The sequence below is a fragment of the Panthera uncia genome, assembly GCF_023721935.1.
Source record: "Panthera uncia isolate 11264 chromosome C1 unlocalized genomic scaffold, Puncia_PCG_1.0 HiC_scaffold_3, whole genome shotgun sequence".
Taxonomy (NCBI): Eukaryota; Metazoa; Chordata; class Mammalia; order Carnivora; family Felidae; genus Panthera; species Panthera uncia.
In genome coordinates, this window is record NW_026057584.1 from 22540857 (window position 1) to 22566792 (window position 25936).

A 25936-nucleotide genomic window follows, 5' to 3' on the forward strand; every position below is an offset into this window, starting at 1 on the left:
ACAGGCATAAAATAATATCTGAAAACTTTTTTAGGGGATGAATGATTTTTCTTGTTACTTTAGTACTTTATTCACTCTTTTCATAGTGTCATTAAATCCTTTCAAAGAAAGCTTTATTGTGATATATTCTATACAGCAGGCTAGAGTCAAGGAAATTGACAATGGAGGTGTGTTGGAGTGAAATTACTGATGCTAATCAGCAGTGATGATAAAAGTCCAAAGTACAGACTCTAAAATAAGCCAGTCCCCAATTAATAATGGCCATTTTTGAAAAAGATGCTCTGGATAAGCCAACCTACTGATCACTTCAAACTGTCTCTTAGTTATTTGTTTCAAGCTCTTCGTGGAAAGCTTGGCAAAATACAACTAAAAAAATAAACCAGTAAGTTTTTCTTGTGCTGTCCTTCATAAAACACACTGCCTGATGTATAAATCAAGCTGTAGGAACACAAAACTAAGCAAAAATATGGTCAGGGAGAATAAGGAGGAGTAGAAAAAAGGATTTACCTAATCTTAAAGTAAGATTTTCTTAAAGAAAGAACATTCCTGGTCCCTCAAATTTCTTTCACACACACACGTAAACACACACACACACACACACACACACACACACACCACAAATCAATGCATGTATGGAACAATTTCTATTGCGAAGGTATGTATTAGAGTATCTACATAATTTGCATAAAATATGAGACCTGAGCTATGAAATAAGATGTAAAATAACAGAAAAAAATTATCCTTGCTGATGTCATACCATTGACAGATTACATATTTCACAGTGAGTAAAACCACCATTAAAAATGGACAGATTTTGAACATTTCCAAAATCATGTACAATTGGAGTGAAAGTCTGAAAGGGAGACTACCAGGTCTCTCTTTTCGGTTTCATTTTCTCACACTATTAGAGAGTAAGGAACGGGCAGTGATGTCTGTAAACAGCTGATGGCTGACCTCAAGTCTGGGGTAATCACTAACAGTGACAAGCTCTGCAAATCTCGGATGTGACTGCAAATCAAACACCGATCACCCCCTGTACACAGGGCACAGAAGCCCAGTCACAAATCTCTGTAGTCATACTTATCACACAGTTATCACCATTAACAGCAGCATCTTGTAATATGAAGGACAGCAATAAATACCAGTGGGTGAGCATGAAAAACTATTCTTACGTACAGCTATCCAAAGGGCTAGCTGACCATTAATTCCCTTAAAATTTAAAGCAAGAGACTTTTGCTGACTGGAAACAGATTATTTTACCCCATCCACGGGTTAACTTGGAAGCCATATAATCTTACAATTGTACTCCCTCATGTTAAATGTGTTCAAAGAAAAGGATCATTCCCAATTATCACAAGCTTTTGAAAAAATAAAATGATTTTAAAAATCTGATCTACTCCCATTTAGGGAAGTTCTATAGAACTAAAAATGCCAAGTGAGCACAGTGTAAAAAAAATGAGAAAGGGTGAGAGGAATTTTATAAATTTAAATTTTAACAAAATTAACTTCTAATCTTTGAAATTGGTCAGAGATTTGAACAAATTAAGTAGAGCTTCCACATTTGCTTACAAAGATGGGAATTCCCCATGGAGAATACCCACTTTGAGTCTGTTCCGCATGCTGGGGCTGACACTCAGATGAGCAATAGGCATTACTGATTAGCATTACTTAATTTTTGATATTTTGTAGCAACTTGAAAGGCTAAGCCATTCCTGAATTTACTTAACGGCAATTTTAACATTAAAACCCGCCAACATGCTCTGCAAAACAAACTGTATTTTACAGAGTCAGCAGGTTTAGGAGTTAGTCTTCTCAACTTCTCAACAAAGATCCTCAATTATCTTTGTTGTATGAAATTACGATGTTTTCTAGGAACTTTTTTGGTGGAATTGTACAAATGCCCCTGGTAACTCCATTAACCATTTAATAGTTAATCTTTTGGAAAGAATCTTTTAAAATCCCACTCATATTTTCAAAATCTACCTATTTCTGTTATTAAAATAACTGCAACCCTCACACCTCTGGACAGATGTATTTTGTACCCCATTACTTAGTGCAGAAATCTTAGTTTCTGTGCCTTTCATAGAAATTGATACAATGGCAGGGGGTGGGTGGGATGCAGAGAATTGTGTTTCTGTAAAGTGTTAACTCAGTCACTCAATTGAGCTTTCTTCATAGCTTCCATTTTCTCCTGTTTTTTTTTTCATATATTTGATCATTAGCTCCTAGTACGTGTTGCCTTCCATTCTTTACCCATATTAAAACAAACTGACATCAAATAAATCTCCCAGACCTAAATTCAAAAATCCTTTCTATCCAAACACTTTTACATATTTAGTATCACCATATTGGATGTTAATGATGGGGGGGGGCACAGATTAATGAGAAACCTGGAAAACCTGTCTTCCTACGAACATACCCATTGAAGGCAAGTCAATTCTAAACCTTACCTGGCATTGACATTATAGGTGTGGTGATTTGACACAATACTCCAAGTGATCACTTTTCTGTCCACATTGCTGCTTTCTTCAAGATTTAAATATTAAATACAAAATCTTGGGCAAAAACTAGGCCGCTTATCCCAGCCTGAAAACATGCTTTCTTAAAGCGACAAATATATACAAAATATGCAGCATGAGAAAATAATCACACTAAGTCCTTTAAAAATAAAAATCAGCTGCTTGACCAACTACCTTCAGTTCATAGTGGGAGAAGCACCGAGGCCAGTGCCTACAGAGGAAGGCATGTGGTGGGCAAATCCAGATCCTGAGTTAAGGACACTGGGTGTTGCCTACAGAAAATCACTTTAAAATGAGGCTGGCTATGCAAAGGCTGAAGTAAGATCTCTTGCAGCTATATATACACTAAATCAGTGTAAGTTTTTAAAGTACTAAAAAATAAAAAAAAATCCAAAAAAGGCTAATTCTTCCTGAATGGGAGTTATAAAAATACTGAGCAAAATAAATCATTTCTCCCTTTGGGAAACTCAGCATGACATAGTTAAGCACAGAGCCAAAGCTGATAGAGTCTGTGTTTCCAATCAACTTTTTTTTTTTTTTTTATGAAACACTATTGTAATTTATTATTTATACTCCTTATGTCTTAAGAAGTAGGTTCCAGTGTCACTTTGCCTGGATATACATAAAAGAAAGATGAGAGAACCTACTACACAGTGACCTTTATCTTAATACAATATTACCAGAATGCTGGAAATTTTAGAGTTTTCTAAAATAGTAGAGAGAAATCCATTTTCAAAGCTTGCATCAGTAAATGTTGAAAAAAATTCTTTATAAATAACATTATTCTTATCAGGTGACCCATGTTGATCAATTTACATTTGAATATAGTAATCAGAAAAGATTAAGTAGGGACATATGTTTTGCAACTGTATAGAGTGAGACAGAGCAACTAAAAAACCGGGTGGTCATTGTAACACTGGCATGGAGATGGAATCCAAGATGAGCCTTGGTTAGGAAGGGGTAGTGAGGAGGAGGAAAAAGCAGGATGGAAATAGAACATGAACAATGTGTGTCATCTTTAGGGACCCAAAGAGCACTCTTTATCTGAATTTTGAGTGCTTCTTTAATTAAAATGAAGAGATCAACATGCAAACAAAAAGAAACTAAGCATTTTTAAGGGAACTTGAACTTTTTTATTCTGTGGGTTTAATTAAGATCTGACCTATTATGTCAATTCACCAAAAACGCACCGAATGGTCCACATGGTTGCTGGCGTTGGGAACAGAAGAAAACCCTGTCCCCTAGCCTCAGAGTTCACTGTCTAGTGGGAGAGACAGGTAGTTTAATATTCAATTATTGCAGTGTGATTGAGGCAGTAGAAGTGGTGAAGAGCTTAGATTCTGCAGCCAAGCTGCCTGGGTGTGAATCCTAGTTCTACTTTATAGCTGTGTGATGTTGGACAAGATAGATACCTTACACTTTGGTGCTTCAGTTTTCTTATCTGTAAAACAGTGCTAATTAAATTTTAACCATCATAGTGTTATTATGAAATGAAATAAGTTGTAAGACACACAGAGGTATTGATAGTATCAGGCTATGATTTCTGTTCCTGTTTATAATGGTATGTGCAGCATGCTGTGGGAACATAGAGGAACGTTGTGAGACCAGCCAGGGATGCAGCATGGAACAGTCAGAGAGGGTTTTCCAGTTGAGATGATATTTAAATGGGGTTGTGAAATAGCCTAGTAGGACTTACACAGGGGTGCAAAGGTTAAAAGTATAAGACAGCACTGCAAGCACCCAAGGAAGAGAAATCACTGAGAGTTGGAGATACTTGAAGAAATCAATGAGTAGAATCGAGACTATATTAGGAATTTAGATTTTTATTTTAAAGACTTTCCTGAATGTTTTTATCCACATGCATGTTGCTCATCTTATTCTCTGTTTTCTGCAACAGCCCCACCTCCCTAGCCATTAATTTTTCTTCACCTCTATTCAGTTCTATACTTGGCTACAAGGTAATCTTACTGAAAAAACACTTTTAACTGGGTCATCTCTATGTACAACAACCTGCATTTACCTCTTGTTATTCTTTAGACTGAATCTAAATATTTTTGTCTGGTATTCAAGTTCCTCTTTCCTCTGTCCAAAAAACAAGTACAAATTTTCCTCTCTCTTATTGTAATAGCATTCTAGTAATTTCCAGCTTCCTGTTATTCCCATCTCCCACCTCTCTTTGCAGATTTCACACTAATCTCTGATCTTGCTCAAGCAGTTTCTTCTTTGGAATTTTAATCTATCTCGATCAATTTTAAATTACTTAAGAATAGGCTCAACTTTTACCATGCTGAAGAAAAAGAAAGTTTCTCTGACCAAACATCATATCATATTTATATGCTTCTGACAGCATAGTGCCTTGGCGTTGAGCTTCACGAACACATACTTTTAAACTGATTTTCCCCTCCATTCTCTTTCCATATTGTTCATACCTTCCTTGTGAGTGGAGATTTTGCCTTATAGGTATCTTACTTTCCAATGTAAGTATGTCTACAGTATCTTGTATATCTAATAGCCTAATAAATGTTTGTTGGATGAATATATTATATGTAAATATATCTCCTATTAAGCCTTCTTAATAACATGCCAAGATAATTATGTGAAAGTTCCATATATCTTTTGAAATTAGTTACTTGTCTCTTGCAAGCTAAATTGGAAGAGAATCAAGATGATATGATGGCTGATATTTACTTAGATATATATAGGTCACATAGATAAGTAGAACATTTATAAAAAGTATTGGATTTCTTTCAATGCAGTGACTTTAAGGTTGAACTTTTCATTGTAAAATGTGGGTGAAGACATAGAAGAACTGTGAACTTAGAGTAAATCCCTGGACATTAGAGTTTAGAAGGAAGAGAACAAGTATTTATCAATATCTGTTGTGTACCAATCATCACAAGGCTGCTAATTTTGCATAAATTATCTCTTTCACTCATTCTAATATATCTTCCCAAGAAAAGACGTTATTATCATGGCCATTTTATGGCCAATGCAGCTCAAAAACTTAAGGAGTCCTTTCAAAGACTTACATGATGATAAATTTGGGATTTGAATCCAGATCTATCTGACTTCTGAGCTAAAGTTCTCTGAGAGGTTGTTAGAATGGCAGTATTGAGAAGTAAGTTAAATAACCTGACAGTTTTGGACACGTAACAAACTTTCTTGGACTTAGTTTTTCATTCTTATGAACTTTCCCTAGATAACCACTAAAGCTCTTATAATTCTAAATCCTGGTGGAAAAGTGGCAACTGTTTTCTTTCATTCTTTTTTTTTTTAATCACATTTAAAAATCTTAGGGCATAGAGAGTCAGGTAGAAAAGTTGTGCACATCAAGGTTGTGTATTGACTATAGCAGGGACATATAATTAGAGTGAAGTAATTGTCATATATCTCTTATTGTTTGACATGGCAAAATAGGTATTACATTTATAGTAAATTTAAAAGTCTAATAAATAGAGGGGAAACTGTAGCCTCTTTAGTGGTGAGTTGACTAAATTCAAATAATCAGTCAATATCTATCTTTACTTATTTATTAAATGTTGATGACAAAATTATATAAATCTCAGAAACTTTATTCATTGTACTTTTTTTTGCTTTGGTTAGGCTATTCTACAATGCCTCCTTGCACTCTACTCTCAATAAGTATGCATGTGAGAAAAGAGTGATACGATTCTAGAACCATGTGTAGAATCAAATCGTGTTGACTACTTGCATTTAGTTTAATTATTCTAAAAGTGTAATAGTTAATGTCAAGATGTATATTTTAGAGACCATAAAGCTGTTAATAAATGTACTATACTGTTGACTATTGTTTGTTATAAATAATGATTTTACTAGACTCTCAGTCTTTTACTTCTCAATATTGTACAACAAAGTATTGTCCGTGAAAGAGAAAAGTCTAGGATAACATTTATGTATAGGAAAGTTGAATGTAATCATTATTAAATTTCTTCTCATGCCATAAGGAATCTAGTTAAAGTATTGGCTATTCTTGGGTAAATTACAACTAGCTTGAACCCATAACCTGGAATGGACCGAATGCTATGAAATGTCAATACACAGAATACTCTGATCATGATCAGTTTAAACCTTTTATCCACATATTGACTTCTTCTAGAATTTGACTGTTGTAGAAAAGGAAGTTGGGTTAGTGCTAAAAACTGAACATTCTTCTCTCAGTCACACTAAAAAGTAGCTATATCTTCTTTTGCTTATAAGGTTCTGAGCACCTTTCACAGAACTTGGTTAGATGAAATGAAAGTCTTTCATATCAAGCCATCAGAATGACAGACACTCCAAGGCACAAACTGCCATTACATTTAAGGAGAACATTTTGATATATTAATTTATACCTTCAGGGTTCAGATCTGGCTTATAGGACATCCTAATTAAAACTAGCCATTTGAGAAAAGAGACTCAAAGTGAGATAAAAATGAATTCCAAATTACTTAAAAATATGACACAAGCATAAAATAAAGACTGTGAAATACTATGGAGGCTTGAAAAATGGTCTTTTTTTTACTACCTTTGACAGGGACTAAAATTCAGTTCTCTTTGGGGTCCTGCAAGCAAAAACTCTAATGAGCAGAGAACACAATGCGGATGGTACTCTACAACAAGTAGTCCTAATGCATATTCGTAATATAAAGACCATAGCTCAGAAGTGCATCTCACTTGCACTTGCATTTCCACACACTAAATATAATTCTAGACTATAGTTAAATGGCTCCAAACACAGGCAAATAGACCACACGCATGTGCACAAGCAACACATGCGCGCACGCACACACACACACACACACACACACACACAACTTTACAAAATTTAAACATTAAACACATAGTATACAAACAAAATGATTTCCCTCAGAGAACATACTTTGTAATAATAGAGAAGAAGTGATTAAGGGCAAAAAATGCTATTAAGCATACTCCATACTTCTGTAGGAAGAGGTTATTATTGTGAAAACTTATAGATATTGATCAACAAACCACTTGGTTATTTGCTGACCACAGTGGTACTTAGCTAACTGGAATCATATTGTAAATTAAAGGGAGATTTAAAAATAATTTCTTCCAACTTTAATGTAGTAATCTACTATGTATGTGGTATGAAAAGTTAGTACTCAATAAATATGGAGGGTAACTCATACCTTAAATTCCTCCAAGATTTTGTAATTTTTCCCATGATATTCACAAAAGTTTTTCACTTCTTTGCACTCAGGACAGCATCCATTGTGTTCCACTTTAGTACACTTTGGGTGAATTTTAGGGCATTCTGGCTGATCACAAACAGGTCCATCCAGAGCACAGACACATGGACAGTTGGAATGCCCTGGGAAAAATCGTTCTCCCAACTTGTATACAAAGCCGCTGTCATCCACACACCCTTTCCCTCGATAGTCATCAAAGATCAGATTGTCATTACTGGAGGTCTGGTCACCTTCATCAGCAGGATAGTCTTCATGACTGATGGCAGCAGAAGTGACTAATCCAAGGATGACCAACAGAAGTATGCAAGCTTCATGAATATGAAGAGCCATCCCCCTCCTCAAAGGCTTCTGGATGTGCTCCTAATATTAAATATACTCAGCTCCTTCCATGGGAATACAAGAGGGGTAGGCTGAAAATAAATATTTGAAAAGAATAATTTGACAAATATAGAGAGAATATGGATTTATGTAAGTCCATGTTCTTAACCTTTTTATTTGGAATCTATCTGAAAGATACTAAGACCTCAAATAGACTGAGTTCATGCAACTATCTACACTTTATTATAAAGTTTGGAGAGTTTATTCTTGGCATATAAGCATTAAAATTTGTCCATCATTTCACGTAGGAACCTTAGGCTTGAATTTGCCTTCTGAATTTCAAAGATCTGGCTATGTTTAAATTGTAAGAAGTGGTTTACTGAGCCTCAAAAGGTGATTATGAGTAGTTAAAAATGGCTCAAGAATGTCTTAATTCACATTCTCTATTATTCTTTGAAATGGATTAGTCAGTGATAGAATATATGCTACAATTATCTATATAAAAACTAAGAGATTAGTGAGAAAACTTCTACTTCTAAAAGAAAGGGAAGAGACCAATAGTTGAATACAAATTACAATTGAGATGAGCTAGTATAAAGGCCTTCCTACTTGACACCCATAATTGGAGAACAACAATGATCTCAAATGGGATATTCATTTCAGAGAACATAAATCTGGATTTTAAAACATAGCTTAGACGAAAAAATAGTGCAACTATTCCATAGTGAATAAGGGAAAGAAAAATGTAAATAGTAAATAGTACACTACAACTCCATGTATTCAAAAGGATTTGCTAAAAATAAATGTATTTGTATTGTCCACAATTTTATTTTACTCAGGAAGTAAGCTCCTAGTGGGCAGGAATGATGTACTTGTGATTTTTTTTTAACAGGAATTTGAGTCTATTATTCATGGAATACTACTTGAATTAATTTTAAGTCTTGAAAATATACCCTTCTTTTGATATCTCAAACATATTTGATTTAGGCAATTTGCACAAAAATGCCAATATAAAACTGTTTATTGAAATTCCTTAAAATAATAATGAGTTGTTGCCATTCACAGAAAGTATAACTAATTAACTTGGTGACATTGACTCATGTAAACTTCACTTAGTGCTTGGTGTGCAGTGTTGGTAATGGGCTCCTATTTAAATGTTTAGAGTGACTAACTCATACAAAGGCTCTGGGGAAACTGTGACTTTAAAGAGTAATAAATAAAAAAAAAGTGTTGTTAGATAGTTCACTTGTCTATTTAAATTCTATTGGCTTTATGCCAATATTGCTAATATTGTATATAGGACATTTTCAGATCATTTATAAATGTTGTGTGTTCGTATACTTTCAGATTGTAAGGAGTAATGATCAATCATCTCTTTTCAGTATGACCTATACAGATGATAATTTAAAAACAACAAAAAGATAGCATTGGGACACTTCATCAACTATTATATTTGCATTTTAAGTAATATATGCAAATTATAGAAATAGTAAAATGGAAGGTAGTATATTTATGCCCTCCTTTAAGAGAAAGCTGCTTTCTGATATTAGAATTCCTTTTGGGTAGGTAATGATAAAGGAGATAGATTTATTTTAAAATATGTCAAAAATAATGAGTCATGACAGAACAAAAAAAGATGCAAACCTATAATTCTACTTGAGAAGCTGGAAGCTCCCTTTGACAAAGCATTTTTTTCCTTTAAATTACTACAGAGACCACAAACATAACAGAAGCTTCTGAAAAAAGCATAAATATATTTTACTGATTAAGGCATGCATTTATACATCTCTCACATATTTATAAAGTTTATCTTGGAAGAAAAGGAAGCTATTGTGCTTCCTTGTAGTATTCCAGTAGTGTCTGTCAATACATGCAAGATAAGCCATATAAAATACACATATCATTCTGCTTCAAAAGGACATAGAAAGAAATTGATCTCTTTGCAAGCTACAGGTAGGCATTAATGTATTGTGTTATGGTAAATGTAAACTTAAAGGTAAAAATAGGGGTATAATGGCTACTTTATATAAACCTTAAACGTGCTTTTATTATATGAAATACATTTTTAAATCTGCATGTAGAAAACAAGGTTTTCTTTTTAATATAACAAAGTTCCTAGGGTATTAAAAATTCCCTTTTCATAATAGAGCTGCTTTAGTGCAGTTAAAAACACTATTTAAGGGAAGAAATATTAGAGAAATCAAATAAAATGTTTATCTGAAGATTTTTAATAAGTAAGCAAACACTGCTAAACTGAGGATCACTTTCCAGCTAAACTTTCCCCCCTCCCCATATTGCTACATATGATTTTAAATGACTGCATCTATTTCTTTGGGAAAACAAACATAACTCATATCATAAGATACACTTACCTAATCACTCTGGAGGTTAATGGTGGTGGTGGGAGTCATTGACCAACATGAACTAAAAGATCAGGTATGTTTTAGGAAAGCAGTTCCTCTTTAGTTATCCAAAGAATACATTTTCAGGCATGAATTAAAGGTAATCCATTCTCTCTACCTCCCATTTCAAAACACAGTCAAGAAGCAGTCTCCCGCCCTTCCAGAGAGAAACACAGCAGACACACATAAGAAAGATGCTTTGGACCTGTCTTCAGAATTCAAAGCAAGAAGCAATGCTGGTCCTGTAGAAATCCAGACCCCAGTAGCAGAATCATGTTGAACTTATATTTAGCATTTTCTCAGATCCTTCTATGAAATTTACCGGCTGATTACACCTCCTCCACACATGAGTTCACTTACACAGTGTTTGGTACGGCAGTAGAGGTGATTTGGCTAGGCTCTGAGGATCACAAACAGCAATAGCATGCTGTAGCTTAAAGCCCACTCCGCTGGCAGTAACATCAGCATCATCCACAATATGTTTCTTGAATCCCCTCTTACACACCAGAAAATACTAACTGTGGACGTGAAAGAAAGGAGCAACTTTAGCTGGGTTTCTGCATCACTGAGAGCAGTTTGCAGACTGCTGATTTGGAGCTCATTCGCCGGCAGCCGGGAATTCCTCAGCACCACGGACAGCGCCAACAACTGGCTTCAGAGCCCAGCACGGTCGAAATCCGGAGCTGCTGCTTTAGACCAGGCTAGAGTGTTCTCTAAAGCACTCCCACTTTATACAGCTGATGCATGCATTAGGAGAGGGAAAGCCCTTTTACATACGAGATACTTATTGGTATTGAAATTACAATAAAAACACAAAACATTGTAATTATACCTAATGCATTCTTAGATGGGCTGCAGAGATGAAAGTTCCGGAAAAGCGTTGAATTTAGATTTAAGCCATCTGCAGTCTTGATTATTATTAATAGATAAGGCATAATCACTGTCAAAGAATCTGTGAAAACATATGCTCCCCGATTCTATTTGACCCTTTGGTTGCAGAAGGACTTTGCGTATGCTACATGATTAAACTTCAGGTCTTCCTGCAGCTTGGATTTGATTAAAAAAAAAAAAAAAAAAAGTAGCCCTGTTCTGCAGTTTGTTCTCTAACATTCAAAATCAATCTCCTGTAATTCATCTAGTCTGTCATTAGGCGTCATTGTAAAGCTGTTTCTTTCAAACCCCTAGCAAAGATGCTCTGTCTCTAAATTCTTATCAAAATGGGAAAGAAAAAGAGACCCAGACACAAATAAATGAGCAAAAGTTATTTTTTTATTGGTAACAGTACGAGCAATAAAATACATGTCCAAAGCATGTTTGCAGGCAAATTGTAAATGTTACCTGCTTGCAATATTTAACCAGATATTTCCTGATTTGGTACTATGCAAGGTATTTTCAAGCCTTAAAGGGAATGCCCTCTGTAGTGGGATATGCTGACCGTCAAGACCACGTTCGAACGGTGCCGTCAGAACCTCCGGAAAACAAATACTCTCCGTCATGAGAAAACACGACTGTGTGAGCCTCACTCTCGTGGCCCATCAATTTGTGAATCTGCCCTGATTTAAGATCCAGCAAATGGATAACCCCATTGCCACTCGCCTGAGCTAAAACTCGACCTGAAAGAGAAAGAATATCAAAGTTTAATTTCAAGCAGTCATAGTTTATAAGCAATGGAAACAGTTTCAGTTGTAATTCAACACTCATGTTAGATGTCAGTCATTAGATATGAGCTCTCATCTGTGTAGGAAATAATTCCAGTCAAAATGAAGACATGCCAATGGTTAGATTATAAAAAGTTTAAAATAAGGAAGTAAAACATAATGCTCTACCTCCGTTATATGCAGAGGTCATCAAATGCCCTGCTACTCTCTTTATATTGGGAATTAGTAAAGAATTTTGAGAAGTTGAGGATGAAATCAACTGAGCAATGCAGGTTCATTTTTCAAGTCAATTATTTGTGAAAAAAATGTCCAAAAGCATAGGTTCAAAATCTATGTCCCTATATAATGGATAATTTACATTTTCAACTTTGCATTATACTTTAACTTGTTATAATTATGCTAAATCTTTACTTAATTATAATATACATTTATGCTTTAAAAATTATGACACTTATGAACTTTCTTTTGGAGTTGGAGTGAAAATAGATACTCTCATTTAAAGGATGACTTAGGTTTTTTTACTCTAATTTAACATTCAAAATTATGTTAAACTAAATTTATATTGCATAAGAGCTAAATATAGCACAGAGTATTCTCATAATTTTTATACTGTATAATTTTTAGTGAATAATTTCCTTCAAGTGAAAAACATATCAGCAATCCAATGCTAATACTTTTATTAAAGTAGTAGCAAACTATCAGGAAGTTTAGAGGTAAGTAAAAATAATTGATTATCTAAATATGATTATCTAATCATACTTAGAAGGCATATTATTATTCCAGTAATAACATTTAAAATTAATTAAACTCTCAACATGTTAGATACTAGATTTAGTACCTAATATATGAATAACTTCATATAATCCTTACAAGAATCTAATGATGAAGAAAATATTAACTTCATTATGTGATGAACAAAGAGAGGTTTGGAAAGGCAAAGTGTCTTGCTCAAGAGAACACGGAACGTATGGAGAGATCTATCATTTAATCACTTTGAATCCATAGCCTGGGATTTTAGTCATTGTGTTTTCCACATCCAGCATAGTATTATTATCAATGATGCCTTCTTGACAGATTGTAAGTAGGTGATACATTGTGAAAATAAAATTTTTGTTTCACAGTAAAAATTTTTTAATGATATTGTTGTAAAAGTCACAGTAAAATATTTAATCACAAATTATATTACAAATTGTCATGATTATTTCAAAAACAGAGAAAAGTTATAAAAGTAAAGCTAACCATGATAAATATGGCCTATTTGCAAACCTTTATAACTACTGGGCTACTTCATCTAGAACAAAGCCTGACACAGCAAAGATCCTTAGGATGGATTAGAGTGTCCAAAGAAGCAGATGCGAATATTTATTATAAACCCTCTTCTACAAGTCTTTGCTGACAGAGGCATTACATATGGATTCCACTTCTAGCCTCATTCTATAGACAATTGCTATTTGTGACTTTACTATTTTTCTTGTAGTCTTCATATAACAGCTGGGAAGAGGACAAATATTATTTTCTGTTTTTGAAACCAAACAGAATCAAAGTCCATAAAGAGAAAGGAAAAGATTTAGCTTTAAACAATTATCTTTTGTTGAAGTCAAATCTTTAACAATCATAATTAGGAACAGTTATTAATGTTCTTGGTAACTTCTGAAAGTTCAATAGAACAGAGAAAATAATACAAGAACCTAATGATAGGGTTATATAATTCAGCAGCACCATGCCTCAGGTTTTTCAAAATTTCATCTCTGATAGAACAGATTTTAGTCAGCAAGTTAATGGTGAGATTTTCAGGTTTACTTGAACTCATTTTCAGACGATTGCAAGATTGTGATTATATATATAAAATAACTCATTCCTAAAATGTGTGTAAATTTATAATCATGTTCAACTTCAAAGTATATACATTAGGGTCACCTGGTTGGCTCAGTCAAGCATCAGACTCAATTTCCACTTAGGTCATGATCTCACAGTTTGTGAGTTCAAGCCCCACATGGGACCCTGGGCTGGCTGTGTGGAGCCTGCTTGGGATTCTCTCTCTTTCTCCCTCTCTCTCTTCCCCTCTCCCACTCACGCTGTCTCTGTCTCTCTGAAAATAAATAAACTTAAAAAATTTAAAAAATAAGTATATGAGTTATTACATGGCATACAATGTCTGACCTAAAATTAGCTTTACTGGGAATTGAAATGCTGAACTCTTTCTAGGCTAGAAGATTTTCCAAATTACTTATCAGAATGTGTCAGTTACTACACTAGTATCTAGTTGGTGTGAGAGAGAGATGGCACTCTCAAAAACAAAACAAAACAAAAAACAAAATCACAGTATGATTATTGATAGCATCTCTAGAAAATGGAGTATTTACAGACATGTGCATAAGTATCTTTCTAAATATCTTGGTGATTGGCAATGAAAAATAAATCATGATATAAATCATTTGTCTTTTTTTTTTTCAATGTCACAGTCTTAATGACAAATTTAGGAAGATTTATCCACAGCAAAACTTAATCAATGGAATAAAAATATGGTAGAAATAAAATTTTTAGCAGTATGATGACAATTTATGAAAATTTGTACTAATGCTTATATTAAAGTTAATATGCTTCCTTAAAAATGTGAAATAACAAAAAATGATAAATTATATATTTATACTTTAAATATTTGATTAAAATGTTATAACAAAATTTAACCAAAACAATTGTCATGCAACTTGTAATTCCTGAATAGATTATTTTAAATGTCATTTAGCATAGTATTTTAATAAGAATAATTATACCAAGTTGTGAATGCACATATCCCATAAACATCACATAGATTTAAAGTATCTAATTTAAAAACATAGAGTAGTTAACCAACACTGATTTAAAAATAGAAATAGCCAAGTTGATTCATAAATGTATTTTAAAATAAAATATAAAGATTTGAACATCTATTATATAAAAAATGACTTGCTTTGTTTCTTTTGTTAACATTTAAGTTTTTAGGATGACCAAACTTTTCACAGAATAGAAACAAAATAAGCAGGTGGAGAAGATTGACATAATTTTGTAACTGCTATTCTTTAATATAAATAACTTAGTATATATCAACACTGAGTGCTTATTACTATCTCTTCATTCACACATCTCTGAAAAACTTAATCTGTATTTTTATTTACCAAGACTTCAGAATACTTTCTTATTGATTAAATCAGCATCTTCTTTGATGACCGATGAGGTTTGAATGAGGATTACGTGTGTGGGTATCCATTTTACTCTATCGGATGAATTTTCCAATTTCTTTTGGCTTAGAAGATAAGCAGTAAATTTTACCTACCCAAACTATTGCTCTGCTATTAAATGAGACAGCCAACCTTTGAAAATTAGTAGGTCTCTGAAATTTTAGTTCTAAAATTTTTTAAGCTTTATTTTTGAAAGAGAGAGAGAGAGAGAGAGAGCATGAGTGGGGGAGGAGCAGAGAGAGGGAGACACAGAATCCGAAGCAGGCTCCAGGCTCTGAGCTGTCAGCAGAGCCCGACGTGGGGTTCCAACTCACGAACCATGAGATCATGACCTGAGCTAAAGTAGGATGCTTAACCGACTGAGCCACCCAGTCGGGTGGTAAATATTTATATTTATTAATAAATATTATATTTATATTTATATAAATATATAAATGTGCTGATGGCATGGCTTCTTTATGCTTTGTTTAAAAGGTAAATTTTTGAAAAATATGTCTAATAGTGTCTTACACAAAGCCATCTCAATTGGATTTGGTATAAAAACTTGAATATTTGAATGCACCTACTTATTTAAGCTACATTAGCAATAGAATCTCTTGAAGAAGTTTATAGAATGAATTAGCTCATGAAAATCCAGTGGTAAAATTTTTTCTGGGTATATGCAATAACTTTGGATAAACCAACAACTTGGAAAGTCTTAATCCCATGCTAATAGAATGTGCAAATGAAATATTGGCACTTTTTCAAAGTGAAAAGTTTTTAATTCATTTTAGATACATATATGTGTGAAAACTCAATTTGATTTTAAGAATCTACACCTAGAAGAGCCAAGAGTTATTTTAAACTTTTTAACACTTGCCTGCTAACCAAGGCAAATTCTTAAGATTACAATATATTTTTTAATATATATATTTTTAATTTTGTAAATGTTTATTTGTTTTTGAAAGAGAGAGAGAGACAGAGTATGAGCAAGGGAGGGGCAGACAGAAAGGGAGACACAGAATCTGAAGCAGGCTCCAGGCTGCAAGTTGTCAGCACAGAGCCTGACGTGGGATTTGAACCCTGGGAGATCATGACCTGAGCCAAAGTTGGACGCCCAACTGACTGAGCCACCCAGGCACCCCAAAAGATTTTAAGTAATCTCTACATCCAACGTGGAGATCAAATTCACAACCCAGAGATCAAGCCAGGCGTCTGAAGGTTATATTTTGACACCAATGGTGAAACTTGACACATTGAGTACTTAATCCCTGCTTGTTGCATAGGAGTTAAGATGTGATAAGACCCTTATAACATTTTTTTAAGTAGAAAGGATAGGAGTACGTTTCTTTGTCTTTCGGGTTTATCAGAATGACATGAAACAATAGCTATCATTTATTGGGTATCTAGAGCACCACATGTTACCTCACATGTTCTGCATTTAACCCCGAGAGGTAGAGATAGATTCTCCCTTTTTAGCTAATGGAGAATGGGACTCAGAAAAGGTAAATCTGGAACTTTAGTCAAAATCTTTATTATTCAAAAAGTCTTGCTTCATTTCTTGCCTTAGTGTTTCTTCTATAAATTAAGATTCAGGTAAGTATGACACTTTGGGGCTTTTCTATGAATGCCACTGAATTTCATAGGTAAATAGGCTCTTAAGTTTAATGCTCGTGTTAATCTCATAAGTCTTTTACTCAGTGTTGATTTTACTACTTTATGGGACTCTAAAACTAAAACATCCATATTCTTGAGGGAGATATATGTATCTCCATTAATTCTTAAATATATAACCTTATAATGCATATATCATACATATTAAAAATCATACCCAACTGATAAAGATATTCATGTTAAATCCCTTCTCATATTTCTGTCAAAATTATCTTTTTAGTTCTTCCATTTCTGTTTTGGTACTATATTCTGTTTTCCAGACATCAAACTACAGTGACATTCATTTCTCAACTTTCTCCCTCTCCAACCTCAGCCCAAGTTCTATCCATTCATTTTTACTAACTTTCTACAGTTTGCTAATTTTCAGCTGTTACGTTCACAGAATGACAAGTCCTTGTTTTTATTTGTCACCGCCATTGAAATGGTACACCAAATGATCATTTTTATTACCATTTCTTTACTTTAAAATCTACATATATTAACTCGTAAGGTGTTTCTTCAGTAATGTCCCTCCTATTTTAAAATACCATAAATTTTAATAGAACAACACCAAAAGCAGCAGCAGCAACAAAGAGACTCCTTACAACTCTGACATGCTCAGGTTTTGTTTTATTTATTTATTTAAATTTTTAAAAAAAATATTTATTTTGTTTTTGAGAGAGAATGCACAGAAGTGAGAGAGGAAGGGAAAGAGAGAGAGACAGAGTTTCCCAAGTGGGCTCCACACTGACAGCAGTGAGCCGGATGTGAAGCTCAAACTCACAAATTGCAAGATCATGACAGGAGCTGACACCACCCAGGTGCCCCTTTCAGGCTTTTATATTCAAACATCTCTTTTTGCAAATGAACAGCTGAGATGAATGACTTTCCCAAGGCAAGAAAAAGTATTTATGGCAGTTGAAGAACCTGGTTGAAATCAGATCTTTGACTCCCAAATCTGTGCTCTTTTTACTATTGCCTTCTGACACTGAATAATGTTGTAGTATCTTAGCATGACTTTTAAGACCTCTATACTCCAAATTGGCATTTATTTAATCAAATACACTTTTACATGAACCCTATATTCTCCATCAAATGATTTGCCACTATTTCTTGCATTTATTTTTCACCTCCCCATCTTTGGATTATTGCTTCTGTTATTCCCTCTGGTGAAATATTTTTCTTAGCTATTTCCATGGTCCCCAACCATATCTTCATAATAAAAGTGAACCCATTTGTTAAGTTCCAGTTCAAAATGACTTTCTTCTTCTTGTTGATATAAGACATCTCTAGTGGAGATCTTCCTTTTCTGAACATTCATTTCATTTTATTCATGCCATTCATATGTAATAAGATGCCACAATAAATATATGTTAGCTGTGTATTTGTCTTACCTTCTTAACTTTGTAATTACTTGGGAACAGGGACATGCCATATTTTTGCATTCCCCTCCCAGCTGAGGGGAATGAGTACAACATAGGCTGTTGTACTCAATCTTCAGTATTAGTAGTAACATTTTTCACAATTAAATATTTTAGTCTTTGTTGTCTGCCAAGCACTGTTCTAAGTCCTTTATACATGTTATCTCATTTTATCCTTACAACCCTATGGGGTAGATATATACCAGGACATTCCACTATAGCATATGTGACTCACATGCAGCTATTGAGCACTTGAAATACTTAAGCACTTGCAGCATACTGAAATATGCAGTAATTGTAAAATGTTCAGCAGATTTCGGACTTGAGGAACAAAATGCAAAATATTTTATTAATTTTGTTTTGATTACATGTGATGAAATGTATTATAAAATTAATTTCACCTATTTTTTAAAAGCATGGCTACTAAAAATTTTTAATTATGTATGTGGTTCATATTATATTTCTATTGGACAGTGCCAGCACATATCCTACTTCATACAAGAAGAAAATGAGGCTTAGAGAGATGAAAGTGACTTCTCCAAGGCCACACAGCTTATAAGTAGTGGAGTCTGGACTTGAGGGCTATATGACTCCAAAGCTCATGCTCTCATCATTTACATCATACGCTAATACCTCGGATGAATTTTTACTGATTGGCTCAATATTGTCCCTCCTACTGTGATTAAGCTTCCTTTACTAAAATGCAATATGAGTCAGAGTAAACATCTCTTGGTTGTGTCGCTCCAGTTTCCAGCTAAATATGTGCTTGCTCCTAGGAATACTTTAAAGTTAATTTCTATTTAAGTAAAAGAAATATTTCAAAATTTCATTTCTGTGGTTACCCTAATGGCACTTATTGACTCCAAGAATCTTACTGTACAATTAGCTTCCTGGGAATAAGGGTGGGGGTGCTTAGAAAAGCAGCTTTTATTCTTGTAGCACTCAGAGTCCATCCATGTACCCGACATTCAACAGTGCCTTAGTGAGCAAATATCAAAACAAATCAAACACAAAAAAATACCTCCACAACTTCAGATAAGTGTTTTATATGTGTTTTGTATTTTATATGTTATAAAAATTTATCATGTCATTTTTGCTCTAGAGGAAACAAAAACAAGAATATAGCTTCCTTCTGATGCTTATTTGACTAACCTTGTCTCAGACTCTCCTAAACAGTATTTTTGAATATAGTTAATATATTTTTCCCAATTCCTTACACAGGTTATTCATGGAATGAGAAATTTCTTGTTTTGTTGAAAGATGTCAACTTAATTTCTTTTACCTGAAGGATATCTTCAGAATTACAGACAAAGTTAAGTTGTTAGATTGATAAAATTATCTAAGGGAGAGTTATTGGGAACTCAGTTGTCAATATGACAATTCATATTCCCTGAAATTGCAAATAAAAATTGAGATGCATAAAACATTTTTTAAGAATTCTCATAAATATACAGCATTATATTAGTTTCAGGTATACAATACAGTGATTCAACAATTCTATACATTACTCAGTGCTCATCATGAGAGCACTCTTAATCCCCCCTTCACTGATTTCACCCATCCTCCCACCCACCTCCCCTCTGATAACCATCAGAATGTTCTCTACACCATTGTTCTCTATGATTAAAAGTCTGTTTTTTGCTTTGTTTCCCTTTTTCTTTGTTCATTTGTTTTTTCTTAAATTCCACATATGGATGAAATCATATGGTGTTTGTCTTTCTCTAATTGACTTATTCTGCTTAGCATTTTACCTTCTAGATCCATTCATGTTGTTGCAAATAGCAAGATTTCATTCTTTTTAATGGCTAGATAATAATCCATCCTGTGCATGCATGTGTGTGTGTGTGTGCTTTATCCATTCATCTATTTTTATACATTCATCTATTTTTTTTCTTTATGCATTCATCTATTGATGGACACTTGGGCTGCTTCCATAATTTGGCTGTTGTAAATAATGCTGTAATAGTGTAAATAATGCAAAGAACATAGGGGCACATGAATCTTTTCAAATTAGTATATCTGTATTATTTGAGTAATACCCAGTAGTGGAATTACAAGATCATATGCTGGTTCTATTTTTAATTTTTTGAGGAAACTCCACACTGTTTCCCACAGTGGCTGCACTAGTTTATACTCCCACCAACAGTGCATAAGGATTCCTTTTTCTCCACACCTTTGTGAATACTTGTTGTTTCTTGTGTTTTTGATTTGAGCCATTCTGGCAGGTGTGAATTGATATCGCATTCTGTTTTTGATTTGCATTTCTCTGATGATTAGTAACGTTGAATGGTGTTTCATGTGTCTGTTGGCCATCTGTATCTTTGGAGAAATGTCTGTTAATGTCTCCTGTCCATTTTTAATTGGGTTTTATTTTATTTTTTGGTGTTGTGTTATATAAGTAAGTTCTTTATATATTTTGGCTACTAACCCTTTATCAGATATGTCATTTGTAACTATCTTCTCCCATTCAGCATGCTGCTTTTTAGTTTTGTTGATTATTTCCTTTTCTGTGCAGAAACTTTTTATGTAGTCCCAATAATTTATTTTTGCTTTTGTTTCCCTTACCTCAGGAGACATATTTAGAAGGATGTTGCTATGACCAACATCAGAGAACTTACTGCCTGTGCTCTCTTTTAGAATTTTCATGGTTTTGGGTCTCACATTTAGGTCTTTAATCCATTTTGACTTCATTTTTGTGTATGGTGTTAAGAAAGTGGTCCAGTTTTATTCTTTTGTATGTAGCTGTCTAGTTTTTCCAACACCATTTGTTGAAGAGACTGTCTTTTTTCCACTCCATATTCTTGCCTCTTTTGTTGAAGATTAATTGACCATATATTCACGAGTTTATTTCTGGACTCTCTATTCTGTCCCATTGATCTATGTGTCTGTTTTTGTGCCAGTACTATACTGTTCTGGTTACTACAGCTTTGTATACTATAAAATATATTGAAATCTAGGATTGTGAAACTTCCATCTTCATTATTATTTTTAATATTTTAATTTTTAAATGTTTATTATTCAGGGGGGGAAGGGAGAGAGAGAGAGACTGAGTATGAACACGGAGGGGCAAAGAGAAAGGGAGACACAGAATCAGAATCCAAAGCAGGCTCCAGACTCCGAGCTGTTAATACAGAACCTGATGTGGGAATCGAACTCATGGACCGCGAGATCATGACCTGAGCTGAAGTCAGATGCTGAGCCAACTGAGCCACCCAGGAGCTCCTGTTCTTCCTTTCAAGATTGCTTTGGCAATCTTTGGAGTCTTTTGTGGTTCCATGCAAATTTTAAGATTGTTCCAGTTCTGTCAAAAATGCTATTGGTATTTTGATAGGGATTGGATTAAATCTGTAGATTGCTTTGGGTAATATGAGCATTTTAACAATATTTGTTCTTCCAACCCAGGAGCATGGAATATCTTTCCATTTCTTTGTGTCATTTTCAATTTCTTTCATCAGCATTTCATAGTTTTCAGAGTACAGATCTTTTACCTCTTGGTTAAGTTTATTCCTAGGTTTTTTTTTTTTTTAATTTTTATTTTTGGTGCAATTGTAAATGGGATTCTTAATTTCTCTTTTTGTTGCTTCATTATTAGTGTATAGAAATGCAAGAAATTTCTGTATATTGATTTTATATTCTGCCACCTTACTGAATTCATTTATCAGTTCTAAGTAGTTTTTTGGTGGAGGCTTTAGGGTTTTCTCTATATAGTATCATGTCATCTGCAAATAGTGAAAGTTTCATTTCTTCCCCACCAATTTACATGCGTTTTCTTTCTTCCTTCCTTCCTTTTTCTCTTTCTTCCTTCCTTCCTTCCTCCCTCCCTCCCTCCCTCCCTCCTTCCTTCCTTCCTTCCTTCCTTCCTTCCTTCCTTCCTTCTTTCCCTCCTTCCTTCCTTCCAAGTGCTCTGGCTAGGACTTCTAGTACTGTGTTGAAGAAAAGTGTTGAGTGTGGACATTCTTAACTTGTTCTTTATCTTAGCAGAAAATGTCTCCATTTTTCACCATTAAGTATGATGTTAACTGTGAATTTTTTATATGGCCTTTATCATGTTTAGGTATGTTCCCTCTAAATCTACTTTGTTGAGGGTTTTTATCATAAATGGATATTGTAAATGTCAAATTCTTTTTCTGCATCTGTTGACATCATATGATTTTTATTCTTTCTCTTGTTGATGTGATGTATCATGTCGTTTGCTTTGAGATTATTGAACCACTCTTTCACCTTGAGAATAAATCCCAGTTGATCATGTTGAGAGATTTTCTTAAAATGTATTGTTGGATTCAGTTTGCTAATATGTTGTTGAGGATTTTAGCATCTATGTTTATCAGAGATAACTTCCCTGTAGTTCTCTTTTGTTGTTGTTGTTGTGGTTTTTTTTTCTGGTTTTACTATCTGGTTCTTTATCTGGTTTTACTATCAGGTTAATGCTAGCCTCAGAATGAATTTAAAAGCTTTCCTTCTCTTCTATATTTGGAACAGTTTAAGAAGAACAGGTATTGAATCTTCATTAAATGGTTGCTAGAATTCACCTGTGAAGCCATCTGGTCACAGATTTGTTTGTTGGGAGTTTTTATTTATTTATTATTATTAATGATTAAATTTCAGTGCTGGTAATCTATCTGTTCAAATTTCTATTTTTTCCTGATTGAGTTTTGGGAGGTTCTGTTTCTATGACTATATCCTAGGTTGTCCAATTTGTTGGCATATACTTCTCCATAATATTTTCTTACAATCCTTTGTATTTATGTGATCTTCATTGTTATTTCTCCTCTTTCATTTCTAATTTTGTTTATTTGAATCATCTCTCTCTTTTTTTAATGTATCTGGCTAAAGGTATCAATTTTGTTTATCTTTTCAAAAAACAGGTCCTGGTTTCATTGATGTATTCTATCATTTTTTTAGTTTCTATTTCATTTACTTCTGCTCTAATCTTCTATATTTTCTTTCTTCTACTGGTTTTGGGTTTTGTTTTTTCTTCTTCTATCTCCTTTAGGTGTAAGTTTCAGTTGTTTATTTGAGATTTTTCGTGCTTCTTAAGGTAGGCATATATTGATATAAACTTCCCTCTTAGGACAGCTTTTGCTGTATCCCAAAGATTTTGGACTGTTGTGTTTTCATTGTCATTTGACTCCATGTATTTTAAAAAATTTCCTCTTTGATTTCTTAGTTGAACTATTCATTGTTTAGTAGCATGTTATTTAACCTCCATGTATTTGTGTTCTTTCCAGATTTTTTTCTTGTGATTGATTTCTAGTTTCATAGTGTTGTGGTTGGAAAAGATGCATAGTATGATTGATCTTTTTTAATTTGTTGAGACTTGATTTGTGGACTAATTTGTGATCTATTCTGCATAATGTTCTATGAACACTTGAAAAGCATGTGTATTCTGCTGTTTTAGGATGGAATATTCTGAATATAACTGTTAGATCCATCTGGCCCAAAGTATCATTCAAAGCCAATGTTTTCTTGTTGGTTTTCTGCTTGGATGATCTATCCATTGATATAAGTAGAGTGTTAAAATCTCCTACTATTACTATATTATAATCAATACTTATTTTATGTTTGTTATTAACTGCTTTAGGTATTTGGGTGCTGCCCATGTTGGATGCGTAAATATTTACATAGTTATATCTTATTGGATTGTTCCCTTTAGGATTATATAGTGTCCTTCTTTTTCTTTTTTTGCAGCCTTTTTTTTACAGTCTATTTTATCTGATACAAGTTTTGCTACCCTGGCTTTCTTTTCACTTCCATTTGCATAGTAAATGCTTTTCCATCCCTTTACTTTCAATCTGAGTGTGACTTTAATTCTGAAATGTTTCTTTTTTCATTATTTTTTTTTAATGTTTATTTTTGAGAGAGAGAGAGAGAGAGTAGGGGAGGAACAGAGAGAGAGATAGAGAGAGGGAGATACAGAATCTGAAGCAGGCTCCACGCTCTGAGCTGTCAGCACAGAATCTGACACTGGGCTCAAACCCACAAACTACGAGATCATGACCTGAGCTGAAATCAGCCACCTAACCAACTGAGCCACCCAGGAGCCCCTGAAATAAGTCTCTTGTAGGCAGCATTTAGATGACTTGCTTTTTTATCCATTTTGTCACCTTATAACTTTTGATTGGAGCACTTAGTCCATTTAAATTTGTTTATTTATTTTGAGAGAGAGAGTGTGGGAGGGGCAAAGTGAGAGGTAGAGAATCCCAAACAGGCTCTGCCCCCTCAGTGCAGAGCCCAGTGTGGGGCTTGAACTCACAAACCATGAGATTATAACCTGAGCTGAAACCAAGAGTTGAACACTTAACCGAGTGAGCCATTCAGACACCCGACATTTAGTCCATTTAAATTCAAAGTAATTATTGATAAGTGTGTATAGACTGCCATTTTGTTACTTATGACTGTTTTTTCTATTTCTTCTCTTGCTCTTTTCTCTTTTCTGGATTTCTTTAGTGACATTGATTCTTTTCCATTTATTTTTTGCATATCTATTACTGTTTTTTGATTCATGGTTACCATTAGGTTTTTGATTTATGGTTACCATTAGGTTTGTATATGATATCTTGTGCATATAGCCGTCTAAATTAAGCTGATGGTTATTTAACTTTGAATCCATTCTTCTCTCCTCCCTACATTTTAGGTATATGGTGTCATACTTCACATCCTTTTATATTGTGAATTCCTTGGCTGATTTTTATAGCTATACCTAATTTTACTGCTTTTGTGCTTCCTATTTTTTTTTTTACTATTACCTATGGTCTTTCCTTTCTGTTCAAAAAGTTCCCTTTAACGTTTCTTGTAGGGCTGGTTTAGTGGCCATGAATTTCTTTCTTCATCTCTGATTGGTCCTTTTTAATGTTTTTTCTTTGTTAAGGGTCTCACCGAGGGCCTCCACTCTTTTCTCCAGTCTATTGAGTATCTTTACAACCATTGCTTTAAATTTTCTATCAGGCATGCTACTTATCTCTGTTTTATTTAGTTCTCTTGCTGTGATTTTGTCCTGTTCTTTCATTTGGGACATATTCCTCTGTCTCCTCATTTTGCCTAACTCTGTGTCTGCTTTTATGTGTAAGAAAAGTCAGCTACATCTCTTGCTCTTGAAAATAGTGACCTTATAAAGAAGAGGTACTGTAGTGCCCTACAGTGGAGTTCCCCTGTTCACTAGAATCTGGTGCTTCAAGGGTGTCTCCTATGTGTGTTGCATTCACCATACTGTTGTGGCTTAGCTGCATTTGCCTTCAGTTTAGTCATCTGCAATGGCTTTCTTTGCCTGTTATATGCAGAGTTTTGTGCCTGTGTTATTTATGGGCCAGTCTAGGGCTACCTTGGGCTTGAGTTGAGTCAGAACAGGCATTTGCTAGAGATGCAATAGCACAGAACTGCAGGGTACTTTCCCTGAGTTGTCCCCTGAGAAGCTTTTGTTTGTGGAGAGGGCCTGCAGTCAGATGTTATCTGTTCCCAGTCCATATTTGGGGCTGCATTTGGACTGGTGTGTGTGGTTATCTTTTCCTATTCCAGGGGCAAGAGTCACATTGGAATGGTGCTGGTCCTTGTCAGGGCT

General features: G+C 34.2%; 2 protein-coding genes across 3 annotated transcripts in view; both read right to left on the reverse strand.

Moving 5' to 3' along the window:
- The window catches only part of VWC2L (von Willebrand factor C domain containing 2 like), a 156549-nt gene extending 148487 nt beyond the window's left edge, over positions 1 to 8062 (reverse strand). The window contains exon 1 of the mRNA XM_049614972.1: positions 7673 to 8062. Coding sequence (XP_049470929.1) covers positions 7673 to 8062 — 390 coding nt within the window. The remainder of the gene's footprint in view (positions 1 to 7672) is intronic.
- Positions 8063 to 11703: 3641 nt separating this feature from the next.
- Positions 11704 to 25936, reverse strand: part of SPAG16 (sperm associated antigen 16) — a 1017964-nt gene continuing 1003731 nt past the window's right edge. For both annotated transcript variants that reach the window (XM_049614974.1, XM_049614973.1), the window contains one exon: positions 11704 to 12065. In XM_049614974.1, coding sequence (XP_049470931.1) covers positions 11890 to 12065 — 176 coding nt within the window. In that variant the 3' untranslated portion in view covers positions 11704 to 11889. The remainder of the gene's footprint in view (positions 12066 to 25936) is intronic.